Genomic DNA, 16,866 nt, shown 5'->3' on the forward strand with positions numbered 1-16,866 from the left:
GCCGCCGATGTCAAGAAGCTCCAAGTTCTAGATTCCGAGGTCCCAAGGCTGTCTCAATATGCATGTCTCAAGACCGCACAAGTGTAAGAGACAAGTTGCGTGAGCGGACTGGGCAGGGAAACACGGATCGAAGATGAATGAGCAGATAAAAGTGGCACGGTGATATATCGGGAATTAGAAGTGAACAGCGGCCGAAGAAGTTCGAGTCTGCAGCGCCTTTGCACAGTTTTTACCGGCACCAGGTCCCGATCGACCTTTTCTTCAGACGCAGGTTTGTCCTTTGACAAGAGAGCGGGAGAAAACCGAGGAGGGTAGAAGCCTGTACGCCAACTACAGAGAAGAGGGGGAGGGGCAGAGGCCAAAGGACAGGAAAGGAAAAGGGAAAAGGGCCTTTCGTGTCGCAGAGTTTCGAAACTTGAGACGATGATGTAGTCGCCCGGCGATGCGCTACACGCTAAGAGATAATCCCAGCGATAAAGACCGCATCTTTGGGATGAGATGAGAGAGCGGTACCTAAGTGCTAACTTGGACGGTTTAGAAGAAGCAGCGTTAAAGGCGAGCCACCGGCGACGGACTGGAGTCGAGTTGAGTCTAGAACCTCTGGGCGTTGTGTTGCCCTCCAGGCCTCTTGACGCAACACGGTGGAGATGATAAAGATGGGGGAGGCGAGTCACAGTGGGTGGGCACTTGGGAAGCAAAACAGTAACACAAGAGACTTGCAGAGGCACAGGATATCCACTTCCAGCATGCAGGTGGTAGTGAATTTTGCCCTCTCGCCCGCTGCTGGCGGGAGGCGTTGCGCTTTACGGATAGAGGATTCGCGTTGATCTTTCACGTTGTCGTCTCAAGTTGCGTTGCGGCGCCTCTCTGTTCATGCAGCTAATGTTCTTTTTGGGTGAAAGGAGAGAAGACTAAGAGAGGCTGAGAGGGGCGCCTGGTGTGTGCTTGTGTGTCATGGTTCGTGTAGTGTGTAGTGTAGGTACCCTTTTCTAGACCGTACTCGGCCTTCATCCGTAAGAGGAACAGCTCAGGACCATAGAGTTGGCCTGCAGTTATTGTCTGTTTTGCTATGTACCTATGATGGGCTTCATGCGCGTGGTTGCGTGCAAGTGAGAGACTGCACATGCGAGGCGGCGGATCGCAGAATGGGTCCCTGGCACAGGAGAAGGGTTGTAGGGCCTGAATTGCGTAAAGCGCTGATGTTGTTCCAGGAAAAGCTCGACAACTTCCGAGGAGGGGGCTTAAATCCTCCCAAGCCTCTCCCAGTCGGAGTAGCGGTGACGCACAAGTGGACGCGTGTGGGATGAGATGGGCAGAGTTGAGAATCGATATGATGAGATTGAGGGGTATTGAATGATACGAGAAAAGTGAGTAACTGAAGATGAGATGAGAACTGTAGTCACTGAAAGAGTGTGTGCTGAACGCGTGTTTGTGTGTGTGATTGAAAGAGGGCATTCAAAGGCGGCCTGACGGAAAAGCCTCCATTTCGAGACGAGGATGGCCCGGCGACGTGGTGTTGATATCACTCCACCTTTGATGCGCTGTTCGACGGCTCGTGGAGATGGAATGAGGGCTAGCTCTTTCACACTATTGAAGAGACGACCTGGGAGCTTGAGACGGCCGGAGAGCAGCCCGAGAGTTTAAGTCGCGGCGACTAGAACAGTAGGACGGCGGCGCTGCTTCTCTAGCTTCACTTTGCTGCGTGAATTGACGGGCGGGAACGGGATGGCGGGCCTTGAATCTCGTCAAGTCATGTCAGTGAGCATACCGTACCCTTTCTCTACCTGAGAACGAGGCACTCCCGGCCGGCATGAGCTTCGGCTCTTTTTCTTTGAGGAACGCTGTTACTGAACAATGAAAGAGCCGAGAGCTGAAAAAGCTGGGCGTCAGTCCTCGGTTGGCGCGACTATGAATGTTTTGTTTGTATTAATCAAACCAGCAAAACGTCTCGCTTCGTTTCTTCTGACGTTTCGGTCCACCCGCTAGCTTCGTTCACTCTTGACAGTGACAGGTACGACGTTTTGACTCTCCCTTGGCTTTGAGTGGGTTGGATGAGCGTGCATTCACGGTCAAGAACGATTGAAAAAGAGAGTCAAGGCGAGACGCTGTGGGCTGGTCGTGCAGGGCGGCAAGGTTCTCCCCCATGTCAAGAAAGTCTAGAGTTCCCACGGCGGCCCCTCACTGGGATTCTTCCCGCACAACCGCCGATGTCGCTAGAGCGCCGGGCAAGGTCCAGGCATGGAGTTTGGCGGAGCAAGTGGTGTGTGTGCGGAGTGGAAGAATGAGTCGAACGTTGTGTGTGTGTGTGTGTGTCACTGTGTTGCGCCTTCACCCCTCCTTTTGGGCTGGCTCTGCTTTCCTGGGGATTTTCGTGAAGGAGGGGCAGAATATTGCGAAATCTCCTGCGAAGGAGGGCTTGATTAGGGCTGGTCTCTTTGGTAAAAGCTTGTAATGCTAAATGCTTAATGAAAGCGAGTGAGTTCGATGCCAGTGAGCATGAACGAATGAATTATGAGGATTGTCTTTCACCCACCCCCATCATCATGCGTCTCTCCGTAAAAGGCAATATGAGCACCTCTTACTTTGGTACTATGTAGCCTTCACGAGACGACGAGGTGGTATCGCGAGGATCACGTATCACAAGCCAAAACAACATGCCCGTTGCTCAGAACCATACAGAGGAGGAACATTGGGATGACAAGGAAATAGTCACATGAGTGAGTGCACGCAGCAGCTGCAGAGGCAAAGCTGGTGTGAGACTACGGTAGCTAGCACAAGCGTCATTCATTCCCAGCTTGATCTCGACTCTGAGAGCGCGCCTCTTGACGGATGAGAGGCCCCTTACCACGTTACCAAAGGCTCAGATTATTGGACGGGGGTGCTATTTCCGTTGCAGGATTCAGCGGCCTTGTCATTCGCGGCGCAGTTGATAGCTCTGCTCTGAGCTTCAGTGGTTGAGAGTGAGACAGGCAGTCCCTGATCTCCTTTTCACATGTCAGACTCATCCTCCATTCACACACGCATTCACTCACACCCTCACACATCACTCACACGCATCTTTGGCTTCTGCTACCACACCACTCCAGGAGTCAATTGACCCTTGGATTGGACGCCGTCGCATCGTCCCTGATTCACACCAGCCCAATCATCGCCTACCGCGTCAACCTGAATGTATGCCGCCTGCTGCGACCTGACGTGCCGACCCAGGAGGAGGTCACCCAGCGGTCATCGTACATACCCGACCCCGTGGGCAGCGATTCGCTTCTCGCGTACATGAATCCATCCATCCATCCATCCCATCTCATTGTCGATTGATGGATGGATGGGTAGATTGCCGTCTATCTCGCGCGCCTGAGATGCGACAGGCTCTCATCCTCACCAAGTGCTTACAAGAGATACTTCACACGAGGGCGAAGCCTTTAGGCCAGCCTCAATAATGCGAATGGGAGCATCGCATGAGTCCTCCGTGAACCCACGCAGCTTTGCTCAGCCACCGCACGTTGAAGCTATATCCATGCCGACCAACCTTATTAACCAACTGCAAAGTTTCCAAACGGTCCCGTCAGCACCAATTATCACACGAGGAAATCCAAATCTACAATCTGAATCAGGTCGTTGGATTCCGTTCTTCGTCCGACCCTCCAATTCCGTACGGGTTCGCCAGCGCGGGACCACAGCCACCTACGATCGACCACACACACCCATCCAGACTTCAGTCACTTCCTCCACGAAGCCACCAGTCCCAGAACTGGTAATGATCCTCGAGACCACGAGGTCACGCTCACTGCGACTGGGACTGGACTGGCCGGACAGGGCTTGAACGGCCATGCGCGAACCAGGCCGGGCCAGCCAGAACTTCGCAGCCGCCTGGCCCTGCCGTCTTGAGACATGCGTTCTATTTCCGACTGGCTGTCGTGAATCCTCCTGCTGCTGAGCCTGCCACTAACTACTGTGCTGCTGCTGTGTGTTCTGGCGATTCAAACTATTACCAACAGCGTGTGGCTGCCAAGGCTGCGTGCCACCAGCGCACCGCAAAGACATTGACGACGCCATTATCACAGGCTGCCGAGATGCCTCCCGCTGTGAGTTGCTTTTTCCACATTCCAGAGAAACTGGCCCTGCTCTTCCAGCAAACTCCAGAGTCCGAAGTCTGCCCTACTTGACCTATCTGACCCCCATCCGACCCCCGCCGATGAGATCAATCTTTCCCCTCCCTCTCCCGATCCCACCCCTCCAAGGCTCTCAGCCGGGTCCGCATGCCTCATCGAGCACGCCCGTGGACCACTACCGGGATGATCGCTGTCAGCACCCTATCCTCCTCGTGCGGGGCGGGCAAGAGAAGGATAAAGTGCGGATAGATGAGCAAATCGTGGAATTTTAGGCCCCTCCCTTTCCCGTACACTGCCGAGATCTTCCTATACAGGCTATACTGTGAATATTGAATTCGTTTCTGGTTGCTGACCATCAATGTTACCCTACGGAAATGCTTCAGTGAGCCTGCGCTACTACGCCAAACATGCCACGAGATCACCCGTGCGTGCCGTGCTGCGAGATTGTCGGAGGCTACGGATACAGCCTGCGAGACGTGTGTCACGTAACTGTCACATCCCGAGGTTCTGGTGCTGCCGCCTGGGCATTTGATTTCTGTCACTTCGTGATTTCGTCTGCTCTTCGGTCATCCACGCGTTCTCTGCTGGACGTACGGAAAAGAAAGAGGACGTTCGCGCTGTGTCCCTCTGTCTTCGACGGTCGACCCTGAATAGCACAGTCACACAGATTCACGGCCTGGCCGTCAGTCCCCGTCACACCACAGCAGCACAAGAGTACGACCACTGTGTTCGAACTTTGCGACGCGGAAAGGGACCTCGGCCATTGCTATTGTCTCAGCCGTGCCGTTGTATCCAGTCCCCGAGGCAAAAGACCTTCACGGAATCACCTGCCCGCGCCATCACTCTTGCACTATGATCGATTAATCCCATATCTGGCAGTCAAATTGCCAAAGTGCCCCGGACACCGATAGAGGGACAAAACATTACGCAAACAAATGGTGAATCTCCTTATCCGAAGTGATCATCTCTAAGTTCATGTCAACGTGTCGTACGCTCGTTTACTAGCAGCGGATGTCCCGGCATGGCCAAGTCGATCACAATTCCGAGTGAGCAGAGCACACGTACTGAACGGCCGCGCCGTCGTCTGTAGACCTGGGGAATTCGGATGACTTTTTTGCCATCGTTAATGCATCACTCACACGGTCCACGAACACGACCAAGCGGCGATCCAAGTAAAGCACCAAGGCACCAATGGCTAGGACCTAAAACCCGTGAGCCTAAATCAGTTCGAATCCGAGCTTCCCTTCCCTGTCGCCTCACTCGTGTGCCCAATATTAGGCTCAGGCCAAAATCATGCTTCCTGAGCCATTACGTTTTCCTGCACATTCTCTGCGTACCTGTCCCAGTCTCGGTCTCATTGTCGGCCAACGTGAGCCTCTAATCCTCGCGCCATGACATTGTTCCCTGGGGATAGCGCTCACTTCTCCCGCTCTAAGGCAGTCATCTCAAGAAGGCGTGCCGCTGGTCCGAAAAGACTTCGGGACGGATCATAAGCTGTATGCACGGTCACAGATAGTAACTGTTAGTATTCTACGACACGAGTGAACGCCATTATCACAAGCAAAAATACAAGTCCTTCTTTCAATACATGTGGTCATCGGTCAGATGCCACCGCCCATCGCGGCGCCCCAACTCCCCCTCTCACACGGCCCCTCTCCCAGAACAACATGCTCCGGCGCCGCGTTCCCGGCAAACGGCACCTGCACCAGCACCGTCGGCTCGTCGCCGGGGAACTCGGTAAAGTGTCCCGCGTGCACGCTCGCGTTCTTCAAGTCCGCCGCGATGACGAGCGACGAGGATACCGTGCCTGGCTGAATGTACGCCGTCCTCTGCGCCGGACGTGTTGATGCCTCGTCGTCACTGCTGCCTCCTGGTGGCGAGAGTGACGGCGTGGCCTGCGACGCGTTCCTTGGCGGTGCTGGCGATGTGATGCGGATTAGGCCGTTGAGGATGACTGTCAGCCTGTACAAGGTTGGCGGGGATCCAGTCAGTTATGAGTTTTCGATACCGAGTAAAGATTGACGTAAGGTCGCACTTTTCGAGTCCTCCTTGTTCCTTGTCCATTAAATTTCGAAGAGTAGCTCAACAAAAACAAAGAGATGAGAATGAAGCTCGGTCGTCTCATGAACAAGGAAATCCCTCCAATACATAAACACAGAGAGAGAGGCATGAAATGCAAGAAGAAAAAGGACTCACTGTACAGCCGGCGCCCAGGCCTCTCCCACCGTCGTCCTGGGCTGTATGATGGACCACTCTGCGCGCGTCAGGTCGCCGCCGACGGCGTAGTTGAGAGCCGCGCGGGCTTCGACGGGGACGGAGGTGAGTTGCCAGCATTCGATGACGGAGTAGCCGTCGCGGGTTGAGAGCGCCGTAATATTGAGCGGGGTGAAAGCTTTGACCGCTGTCGTGAGGACTGCGCCTAGGGCTACGAGTCTAGGTATATGCATGGCTCTTCGATCTTTCGGTATCTAATAGTTACTATGGGTGAAGATGCTGCGTAAGAGAGAAAGTCGAGAAGAAGATGGGAATTGGAGACGACCTCTGAATCTTTCGAGGTTGGTGATGTGGCTTTCGGATGTCCGAATCCCCTTAGGTAGCATGCGCCTTACCGCTCTTCGTGGCGCACAATGGCTGGGAATCCGTTCCAAGACCTTCCTGCGAGAGGGGATCACTGTGACTGGCTGCGCTTATGAGAAGGTGTCCTGCTCCACCGGCTGGTCTCGAAAATTCACAGATCACAACTCCTCCCAAGGCTGTCGACCAGCCGCCGCGTTCCTGAACATCTCCTTGGGGCAAAGTTTGCAATATCGAACTCTTTCCATGCCTAACATCAATTAACCCCTCATTGTAAGATCTGTAATGACATAGAACACCAGAATCGTGCTAATATCTCCGCGGGCAGACTTGATCGAAATGTAGAAACTCCAATTTCTCTTATACTCATGATATCCAGACAAACAGCACTACAATTCAAAAGCCTTGTTACAATATGTCAAACGCCAATAATGAGTCCACACATGGTATATCACCCCCCACACATCACCACTGGGTCTCCATCCACCTCACCATCCTCTCAACAAGCCCGCTCCCAACAACATCCCACCCGTCCCCGACAGCAGCGCTCCTCTGGCCCGTCCTTTCCGTCTCAAACACGAGACCCTGACGACCGGGCCTGTCGTTGTCGTACTTGTCCTCGAAAAAGCCCAATAGCTTGTACGTTGGGTTCTGCTCCGGGTCCGGGTCGGACTCGCGGAGGCGGCGCACCCACTCGCGCTGCGAGACGATCTGGAACTCGAGCCCCGCGTCGCGGAGGGCTCGCAGGAAGTCGAAGGTCCAGTGGAACAGGCGCGGGTTCTGGACCTGATATACGAGGTCTAGGTCCGCGTCGTCGGGAGAGGAGGGTGGTGCGCCGCAGGACGTGCAGCGTGGGCCGGTGAGGCGCGCGAGTTCGAGGACGGCGAGGGCCATTTTGTCGGCTGGCATCCATGAGGGGGCCTGCAGGAGATTCTGGGTTAGCACTTGATTCATTCCTTATGATCTCTCGTCATGTAGTGAGAGTAGAAGCTTACCTCTTCCAGAGCAGGCAGCGCCTTGATGACCTTTGCGCTGCGAATCATCAACGGGATAGCCTCCGTCTGATTCCACACGCCGCCCTCTGAGTCGCCCACAATCTGACCCAATCTCAGAACCCTCGCCGTCATACCCGTCTTGGTCGCCGCAGCCTTGACGATGTGCTCCGTAACGACCTTGGACCGGGCATAGCCCATGTTCTGCGCGTGTTCCAGTTTCTCAACGTACGTCTCCTTCACCCTCGCTGGGATAGGCGTGCCCGCCGCCGCCGAGATAGACGAGCAGAAGAACAACCTTGCGGGCGCGACCGTTTCGGTGCTGAGACAGAAGTTGAGCAGGTTGTGCACGCCGCGAATGTGCTGCGCCTCGAAGCTCGCGACGCCAAGGTTGAAGTTGACGGCCCAGGCCGAGTGGATCACCGTCGTCAGGGACCGGCGGAGCTCGGCGGCGGCGTCGGCGGGAAGGCCTAGGTCAGGAAGGCCGAGGTTCGTCGGCAGGTAGCGCACTTTCGCCTTGTCTGCTTCGGAGAGGCTGAGGCCCTTGGGGATTAGGGAGGCGAGGACGCGGGATTCGGCTTCTTCGGCGGAGGCGGCGCGTGCGAGGCAGTACACTGCCTTCACGTAGGGTTGGCGGACGACTTGGGCGAGGAGGTGTGCGCCGAGGGAGCCCGTCGCGCCTGTGAGGACGACGGTCTCACCTTCCGGGGTGATGTTGCCCGGCGTGCGCTCGGAGAAGTCAGAGTATTTTGCAATGAGCTTCTTCATCACCTCGATCTCGTCTTCGGCATCTACAGATTCGCCTGTGCGGAGGGCGTAGACGTGCTTGGACAAGGAAAGGACGTTTGGGTACTCGAAGACGACGTTCTGGCCCAGGGTCTTGCCGCCGAGGTCGACGCCGCGCTGGATATGGCCGCGCGCGGTACTGGCCTGGAGACTGTCGACGCCGGCCTCGAAGAAGTCGGTGTCCTTTTCGACCTTGGAGAAGCCCAACGTCGAGCTGAAGAGGTTGAGGAGGTAGTCTTGGAGCTGCGGCAGGTCGAGGGTGAGCAGCTCGCCACCGGTGACGTCGTCTTTGGGCGCCTCGAAGCGTCTATAGACGTCCTCGATGAGGTCTGCGAATTGCTTGTAAAAGGCGGCGCGGATGACGGTGCCCTTGTCCGTGCGGGGGTACTCTGTGCTAATGTCTACCACTTCAATCATTTCTGGCGAGACGCGGCCAAAGGCCTCGGCTCGGGCGTTGGCTTCTTCGATGACGGGGCTCAGGGTTTTGAGAATGTCAGGCTTTGAGAGACCCTTTGCGTTCTCGCTGGGGATGATGACGAGGCCGGGGATAGACTTGTCGACGCCGAAGACGACGACTTCTTGGACGAGCTCGTGCTCACGGATGTGGTTCTCGTAGGGAATGGGCAGGACCTTCTCGCCGTTCACCAGGGTTACACGGTCGTCAAGACGGCCTAGGTACCTCCAGGCGTCTAGGATCGTGGGATGAGGAACAAAAGTGTCGCGGGTGCGGTAGGAGTTGGGAGCCGGGTCGTCCGAGTTGGACATGACTTTTGACGGAAGACCGTCAAGAACGACGCACTCGTGGACGTCGCCTGCGATGGGAATCATGCGCAGCCACGGCTTGGCTGATGCCAAGGGCCGCATGTAGTTCCAGTACTTGTCCCCGGGCTCGCGGAACGAGGTCATCAGCTGGCCCATCTCGGTGCTGTGTCAAAGTCAGTAAGATTCAAGCTGGCCGGGAGTAGAGATGACTTACGCCCCATAGTGCCCGACGAGATACACGCCCGCCTCAACGAGTCGATCACCCAAATCATCGGGGCAACTGCTGCCGCCGTACAACACAAGCTTGAGTCTCTGCAACGCCTCGATACCTCCCTCCGTCTCCGCGAGAAGCTTCAGTGCATAGGGCACGCAGTGCAAGCTGCCGGGCTCTGTAGCGTTCATGGCCTTGACCAACGTAGTTCCAGAAAGTGGCAAGTTGGCATTGTAGATGGCGATCCTGTGACCGGCGACAATGGCACGGAACAGCGTCGAGATTCCATGATTGTGGAAAAGCGGCAAGGTCAAAAACGCGCGGTAGGGAATGCCGCTGGAGTAGTTTGAGATGCACGCCGCGTGCGTCTGAAAGATTGGCTTGGGCAGACCTGTCGAGCCGGATGAGTGTACGATGAAGGAGATGCGCTTGCCGGCGTCGGGGTGCGTGAATACGGGGAATCGGTCGCCCGAGGGAGTCGGGAGGTCGTAGTCGGCCTTGTCAAGGATGTTGAAAGTGGTGATGGGTGACTCGGCGTTGATCTGGGAGGCCATGTCGCTGTACCGCTCCGAGATGACGATTCTGCAGCAAGTTGTCTTCTTAAGGAGGTTGGCGTAGGCCTCTGGGGAGAGACGTGTTGAGAGGTAGAGCACGGCGAAGCCCATTCTTGAGAGGGCGAACATGGAGACGACATAGTTGATGTCCGAGTTTGCTAGGAGGGCAACAACCTCTGCTTGGTTTGACGAAGGGTTCTGGTCGTTGTTAGTTGGCATATCCTTCTTTATGGACTAGGGGGTTGCTCGGTGAGAGGGGTGCCTCGGTGAGTTTTGGTACATACCTCTGGGAGAAGACCGGCCTGTGCATACCTACGCGCAGCCTCGTCGGCGAAGCGATCGAGGTCCTTGGCTGTGTAGTTGACATAGTCGTCTCTGCCGCGCGCCGTAGCGGGGTAGGCCAAGACATCGACATCTGGTGCCTCGTCCACGCGCTTCAGAAGCAAGTCGGTGACGGTCTTGAGCTCAATAGGCTTGACAGTCTCCACGATCTCTACAGTGGGCTTCTCTGACGTAAGGATTGACCGCGGAATCATTCCTTCCGTGTGGATAGCCATATTGAAGAGGACGCCACGATTTGGGCGGTTATGATGGACGAGGATAAGCAACAAGTCAGGTGTTCAAAGATGTATGGAGAAAAAGAATGAAGGAAGCTTGACTTTGAGCGAGTACACCGCTTGATAAGATTATTCACATCTGTCAAGACAAGTACTTGGTTAATTCATCCGCCAGTGAGCGTTGATATAAGATGTTCTTTTAGAAAAGATCTGGAAAGCCTATCATCTTAATCATCCATCCATCCAAACCAGTCCCGTCCAGATCACACCCGCAACCATATCCATGTACGAACAGGCCGGGTTCCTCTTCTCTAGCAGTTCCGTCCGTCCACTGGGCTCGATCGCCCACCGCACCCTCCATTCCAGCCTTCTTTTCCCTACTGCCGTATGGCCGTATTCCCGTTCTTCCATACTCTGGTACCTTTTCCCACCCCTCATAGTGGCAAGAACCGCAGACGCAGCCAGCCGTTACCTTTCCATCTCAGTGGCCTAGCCAGTGCGGCGGCAAGGTCACAAGTTGGGCGTGCCGAGACAACCGGGACGGAAAAGCCACTTACACAAGGTGAGGGGACACGGAAAAGCAAAAACGGCAAACAGCCCGGGATGCACGGACCACTTCTCCGGTGAGAGGCTGCAGGCCGGTGGGATGTCCGTCGTTTCCATGGTTCCATCGTGTGCTTCGTGACGGGACTGTAGGATATCCGACTGACGTGAGCTACATGGGCTTTGAGCTCTTGGAGGGACTCGGAGGAGGACTGCCAAGGGGAGGAACACGCGGGGGAGACGCGGGGTGTCGGACGATTCTGGGTGAGGGTGTTTGCTATGGCGGGGTAAAGAGGAACGCTTATTATGAGTGATGTCCATAAGACGATAGTTCTTAGATGTTTGGAAGAAGATTGAAACGAATTCATGTCGATATTTTGAAATAATCCTTCACGTGTAGCCTGTGTAAATATGTCGAAACACTTCTACGATGAAGCAGAGGACCTCGTTCTCGATGCCCTCGAGAGTTTGGTGCTGCAAAGTTCTGGTCTGACCTTGGACAAGTCAAAGAAGAGTGAGTGAGACGTTATTCACGGCCTAGTCACTACCAGCATTGAGAACCAGAGTAAGCGGCAGGACTGACCTCACACTAACAGCACTCTGGCTCACAAAAAATGACCCAAAACACGTCTCCCTCCTCTCAGGAGGCGGCGCAGGCCACGAGCCCGCCCACACAGGCTTCGTCGGCGACGGCATGCTCACGGCCGCCGTATCAGGTTCCATCTTCGCCTCTCCCAGCGTCGCGCAGATCCTCTCCGGCATCAGCCGCGTAGCCGGCCCCGCCGGCGTTCTCCTCATCATCAAGAACTACACCGGCGACGTCTTTCACTTCCACCTCGCCGCCGAGAAGGCCAAAGCCCAGCTCGGCGTGCCCGTCGAGGTTCTAATTGTGGGCGATGACGTCTCCGTCGGCCGCAAGAAGAGTGGCAAGGTCGGGCGGCGCGGGTTGGCTGGCACGGTACTCGTGCACAAGATTTTGGGATCGTACAAGGAGACGGGCGCTTCGCTGGCGGATGTGGTTAAGTTGGGCAAGACGGTGACGGAGGGCTTGGTGACTGTTGGCGCGTCGTTGGAGCATGTTCATATCCCGGGTCGGGAGGCTGCTGCGGCGTCGACTGAGGACCAGGTTGAGTTGGGCATGGGCATTCATAACGAGCCTGGGTGTCAGGTGTTGAAGCCTCGGCCGCAGCTTTCTCAGCTCATTGATTCAATGCTTACACAGCTTCTCGACACCAATGATTCGGACAGGGCATACGTCGACTTCTCTGACGCCAAGGACGTCGTTCTTCTGGTCAATAATCTGGGTGGTGTCTCGCCGCTTGAATTTGGTGGCATCACGGCGAAGGTCACAAATGCTCTGAGTAAGTCAAAGCCGTCAGAAACAAGGCGATTGAACAACCTTTGACCGCCATGCTAACAATGTTCAGCTGGCCGAGGATTCAAGCTTGCCCGCGTCATCTCCGGCACTTACATGACGAGTTTGAACGGACCCGGCTTCAGCATTACGCTGCTCAAGGCCAACCCCGAGATTCTGAAGCACATCGACGCTAGCACGAATGCCATCGGCTGGGCCTACTCCCCGCGCGATGAGACCAGCGGAGATGTGAAGCAGCGCCTTGTTGAGAGCAGCGACTCAGGACATGGTTCCCAGGACACCACCAAGAGCGGCGTGCAACGTAAGTTTCAGTACCTCTCAAGATAGCACTTGAAGAACCTCAGTTGCTGACCAGAGCTGCTTCAACCATTCAGTCAACATAGAAACCTTCAAAAAGGTCGTCTCCGAGGCCGCGAAGAGAATCAACGCCGCCGAACCCCAAATCACAGCCCACGACACCCAAGTAGGCGACGGCGACTGCGGCGTGACCCTCGCCCGCGGCGCCAAAGCCGTCCAAAAGTACGCCGACTCATCCTCCGTCAGCGACGACGCCGTCCGCACGGCCATCGACCTCACCAACGTGATCGAAGACAATATGGACGGCACCTCGGGCGCCATCTACAGCATCTTCTTCGCGGCGCTGGCCTCGGAGCTGCGCAAGGCTAGCGCGGGCGTGCTCGACTTACAAGCGTGGACCAAAGTTGCCGTCGGGGCCCTGGAGACGCTGCAGCAGGCTACGCCGGCTAGGCAAGGGGACAGAACGCTGATCGATGCGCTGGAGCCGTTTGTGAGGACGTTGGAGAGCTCGAGGAGCGTGAGTGATGCGGTTGAGGCTGCGAGGAAGGGTGTCGAGGCTACTAAGGGTATGGCTGCTTCTCTTGGTCGGGCGGTCTACGTTGAGGAGTCTGCTTGGGGCAAGGTGCCGGACCCGGGTGCTGAGGGTGTCCTGGCTATTCTCGAGGGTCTTCAAGCAGCTCTTTCGTAGATTGTGCTGTTGCTTGTAGGTAGCAGTATTTTGTATAAAAGTACTTCATGAAGAGATAATGCATAGTTGTGGGACTTTGAACTAATTTCATCAGGTTAAACTACAAAGTACTCTGGCAGTGGGAGAAGCAAGTATGAACTCCGTGCATCCCTGGACGCCGCAGGGATTGCAAGATGCAATAAAATTAGCTGACATATTGACCCGGATCCAAACTTGAGCACACTGGCAGCAATAGTCGTCAGAATCGTAGAGAGTCATCATTGAGCAAAGCTTCGAGTCCTCCAAATCCAGAAGTGACCTAACACAAATATCAATACGCTGACAAGGGGAGTTTGCCTCGAGGAATGGGGATACTACATACCATGGAGTCAAATTGACCCCAACTCGTCATATCAGCCAGAGAGCTGCTCGGGCTCGCATCAAACCCAACAAACTCGTCTGCGTGTCCCACATCAGGGAAGTTGAGATTGGCCAGGTGATGCTGCTCATGCTGCGGCTGGACATCTTCGTTTCCAGAAGCAACGATAGCGGCGCGGGAGATCTGTCCGCCATTTTGTCCCGTCTGATGGGTTATGGCCGGGCTCTGGTGTCGCTCGGTCTGTCGAAGCGCTTCGGTCCTCAGTTCCTCGAGGACGAGGCAGTATCGCGCCGCTAGCGTCGACTCGTTGTCGGCGAGCGAGGCTAGTTGCGTCTGGCAGCGACATGCCGCGTTGAAGTAGGCCTGCCATGCCTCTGTCGGGGCTGTCCGTTGCTGGATGGTATATACATAGAGAACAACGACGGCTGAGAAGGCAAAGTAGGAAGTGAACTGCAAGTGGCTTGGAGTTAGCAGGGGGGTTTCGATGAAGACTGTTGATCAGGCCTTACCCAGAAAGCACGGAATAGCTGCCCTGCCTGTATAAGATCGTTGACTGTGTCGACAACGTGCATCGCAGCGTCGAGACAGGCGTTGACGCTTTCTTCCGTCTGGTCCTTGTGTGGCACACTCTTCCGACGGGCTTTACCGTTTCGCTGTAGCCGGGCAAAGTTACTCAGCAAAAAGGGCCTATGTGTGAGGATCATAGCATGCCAGTACGCCAGGTTTAACACGTTGCGTTGCCGCTGGAAGATGGGAATGAGTAATGCCGTGTTGACGCCATCATCCAAGAACTGCGACATTTCGGCCCTCCAGTGCTTCAGATTTTGAGAGTATTTCGCCGCCAGAGCACATCTATTTGAGAACGACGACGGTCTTATAGAGTAGAGGTCACGCAAGATCATGCTCACTATCCGTGAGAGCCTGGACTGAAGTCAGTACTATGCACGAGAGAGGGAATGAGAGGTATAACTTACTTGACATGAGCAACCGGAGCCAGCATGAGAGACTGGCCACGTCCCATACGGGGTGTGATGTGATCTGCATGGAGATCCGCGTCTTCTGAACACGACGGGAGTTCCTGATCAATGTCCTCATCATGGAACGTTCGTGGACGACCAAGTGCAGCGCTGAGATAGTTGTCGAGGCTGTAAGCGCACCAGAATGTGCGACGGCGACACTCGAGCTCAATATAGTTGTAACCCCCTGCCGGGTCCGCATGCCTGTTGCGGTTCAGACCAATGGCGAGAGCAAGGTGTCCTGCGGTGCCGAACAAGCTCCAGCAGTGGTTAATGCGAGATTGTGACAGCAGCCAGAAGCACTGGCATAGCCGGGCCTGGACACTGGTCAGGCGGACGGCGCCTCTCTCTTTGGAGAGCTGATGATCTGCAGCCAAGAAGTATCGAGCGCTGGTCCTCATGTGTTAGTTCTTGCGGAGACGAATATTGGCATGCGAGAATGAAGGTGTAAAATAACATGGTACGGAAGATGTATCCTCCGCGAAGTTTCTAAAACTTACCTTGCGTCTGCGTTCTCACGCGAGTGTGTGGTGCCCATGTACTCCTGCGCCTGAGCAAACACCATAAATAGCAGGGCTCTCCGGGCCGGTGCGTCCTCCTGGCTCTTCATGGCACCCATGGTATCGTAGAACTCCTCCAGCCAGCCTTCTACCGTGGGGCGGTGCAAGAAGCGGTGAGTTGGTACAGCGAACTCAAAGTATCTCTTCAAGAGGGTCGTGGCCTCTTCCTTGGACAGCAGGACGCAGAAGGCGCCGCTGGGGTCAAAGTCTGGGAGCGGTGCATCGCCAAAGGTGAAGATGGAGGAGGCTTGTGAGAATGAGACGGCTTGGTGAAGTCGTTTCTGGACTCTCAACAGGAAAGAGACACCAGACGAGGGACCGACATAGTGACCTTGGAGATCCGTCTGAGTAGGTTCAGGAGAGGCCCGAGAGGGAGGCTCAGCGGTTCCGGGACCGACGCTGCCAACAACGGCCAGACTCGTGCCGTTCATGATGGTCTCGTCTTGATGATCAGTATCACCGGGGTCAGAGACGTCTACGACGATGGAGGAGCCCATCAACGCATCTTCACCAGCAACAGCGGCAGCAGCAGCGTTGGGATGGTCCGACACGGAGACATCGAGGCCATCGAGGTCCATTCGGGCGACATCCTCCCGAGTAGCCACGGGCGGCTGACGACCCCGTGCATAAGACGCGTTGTAGGTGCAGTGGGACTCGGTGCGGATGCACAACTCGCAGGGCTGGATGCCTGTGCAGCGGATCTTGCGCTTCTTGCACCTGTCGCAGGCGCGGGTGACGCGGACGCGCTCCTTGTCGCGGTGCCGACGACGTCTTCCGCTCTCCGTCAGAGGGGTCGGATTCGACGGATGTGTGAGCGGCGGAGATGCCAGCTGCTGGTTGTGATTTCCATTGCCGTTGCCGTTGCTGTTCTCATTGTGAACATGAATGCTGCTGCTGCTGGTGCTGCCGTGGCGGCCGTTCCCGGTTCCATTGCCGCTCGACGATGCGTTTCCATTGCCGTTGCCGTGCTTGCTTCCATTGCCGTGACTATGATTACCAAGACTTCCTCCTCCTCTCCCATTATGGTGTGATTGGGAATGGCGGCGAACACCGGGGTGGTGGATTCCATTCACCATGGCATTGCCGTTGCCGTTGCTACCGGTGCCGATGCCGACACCGGAGTCGCCTTGGTCGGTGTCCAGGTCCATTTGCCGTGTCCCTGAGAGGGAGGCTTACTCCGTAGTGCGGCAGCAATTTGGCGGCAGACTCCCCTGATCCTGCTGCTGGAGCTGGACACACGGAAACATGGTCGAGTGAGTGGGAAGGGAAGGGGGAAGAGAGGGGGACCACAGGCGGCGGACGTGGAAAGACGGAAATGTCACCTCATTCTTAATCCTTTTGGGAATGGGGAAGACAATGCGGGGTACCCGGCCGGTCCCCGTCTTCCTAGTCTGCCTCCTAATTCCTTTGTGGCCCCCTAGGCCTGATCTCGCTTTGCTGGTCCGGTCTGGACTAAGATCGTTGTGGGTGATGGATGGTTCCTT

General features: G+C 55.8%; 6 protein-coding genes across 6 annotated transcripts; 3 read left to right on the forward strand and 3 right to left on the reverse strand.

Annotated features, from left to right (window-relative positions):
- Positions 1 to 3,839: 3,839 nt before the first annotated feature.
- CABS01_07290 (uncharacterized protein) lies at positions 3,840 to 4,163 on the forward strand (the record flags this gene model as incomplete). Its single annotated transcript, XM_060540653.1, has 1 exon — positions 3,840 to 4,163. A coding segment is annotated over one exon (324 nt), but the record flags the coding sequence as incomplete, so codon positions are not given.
- Positions 4,164 to 4,516: 353 nt separating this feature from the next.
- On the forward strand, positions 4,517 to 4,759 carry CABS01_07291 (uncharacterized protein; the record flags this gene model as incomplete). The annotated part of the gene is made up of 1 exon (XM_060540654.1): positions 4,517 to 4,759. One exon carries the CDS (start codon positions 4,517 to 4,519, stop codon positions 4,757 to 4,759), a length of 243 nt encoding a protein of 80 aa, XP_060403539.1.
- Positions 4,760 to 5,710: 951 nt separating this feature from the next.
- Positions 5,711 to 6,556, reverse strand: CABS01_07292 (uncharacterized protein; the record flags this gene model as incomplete). The annotated part of the gene is made up of 2 exons (XM_060540655.1): positions 5,711 to 6,071; positions 6,306 to 6,556. 2 exons carry the CDS (start codon positions 6,554 to 6,556, stop codon positions 5,711 to 5,713), a joined length of 612 nt encoding a protein of 203 aa, XP_060403540.1.
- A 592-nt stretch (positions 6,557 to 7,148) lies between these two features.
- Positions 7,149 to 10,545, reverse strand: CABS01_07293 (male sterility protein; the record flags this gene model as incomplete). The annotated part of the gene is made up of 4 exons (XM_060540656.1): positions 7,149 to 7,604; positions 7,679 to 9,386; positions 9,438 to 10,186; positions 10,273 to 10,545. 4 exons carry the CDS (start codon positions 10,543 to 10,545, stop codon positions 7,149 to 7,151), a joined length of 3,186 nt encoding a protein of 1,061 aa, XP_060403541.1.
- A 954-nt stretch (positions 10,546 to 11,499) lies between these two features.
- CABS01_07294 (dihydroxyacetone kinase) lies at positions 11,500 to 13,448 on the forward strand (the record flags this gene model as incomplete). Its single annotated transcript, XM_060540657.1, has 4 exons — positions 11,500 to 11,602; positions 11,685 to 12,449; positions 12,516 to 12,764; positions 12,838 to 13,448. The coding sequence occupies 4 exons, from the start codon at positions 11,500 to 11,502 to the stop codon at positions 13,446 to 13,448; spliced, it is 1,728 nt and encodes a 575-aa protein (XP_060403542.1).
- Positions 13,449 to 13,686: 238 nt separating this feature from the next.
- On the reverse strand, positions 13,687 to 16,530 carry CABS01_07295 (fungal specific transcription factor domain-containing protein; the record flags this gene model as incomplete). Its single annotated transcript, XM_060540658.1, has 5 exons — positions 13,687 to 13,746; positions 13,810 to 14,256; positions 14,316 to 14,727; positions 14,781 to 15,212; positions 15,323 to 16,530. The coding sequence occupies 5 exons, from the start codon at positions 16,528 to 16,530 to the stop codon at positions 13,687 to 13,689; spliced, it is 2,559 nt and encodes an 852-aa protein (XP_060403543.1).
- Positions 16,531 to 16,866: the final 336 nt, after the last annotated feature.

This window comes from Colletotrichum abscissum (assembly GCF_030869225.1).
Source record: "Colletotrichum abscissum strain IMI 504890 chromosome Unknown Scaffold_15.1, whole genome shotgun sequence".
In the NCBI taxonomy this organism is placed as follows: Eukaryota; Fungi; Ascomycota; class Sordariomycetes; order Glomerellales; family Glomerellaceae; genus Colletotrichum; species Colletotrichum abscissum.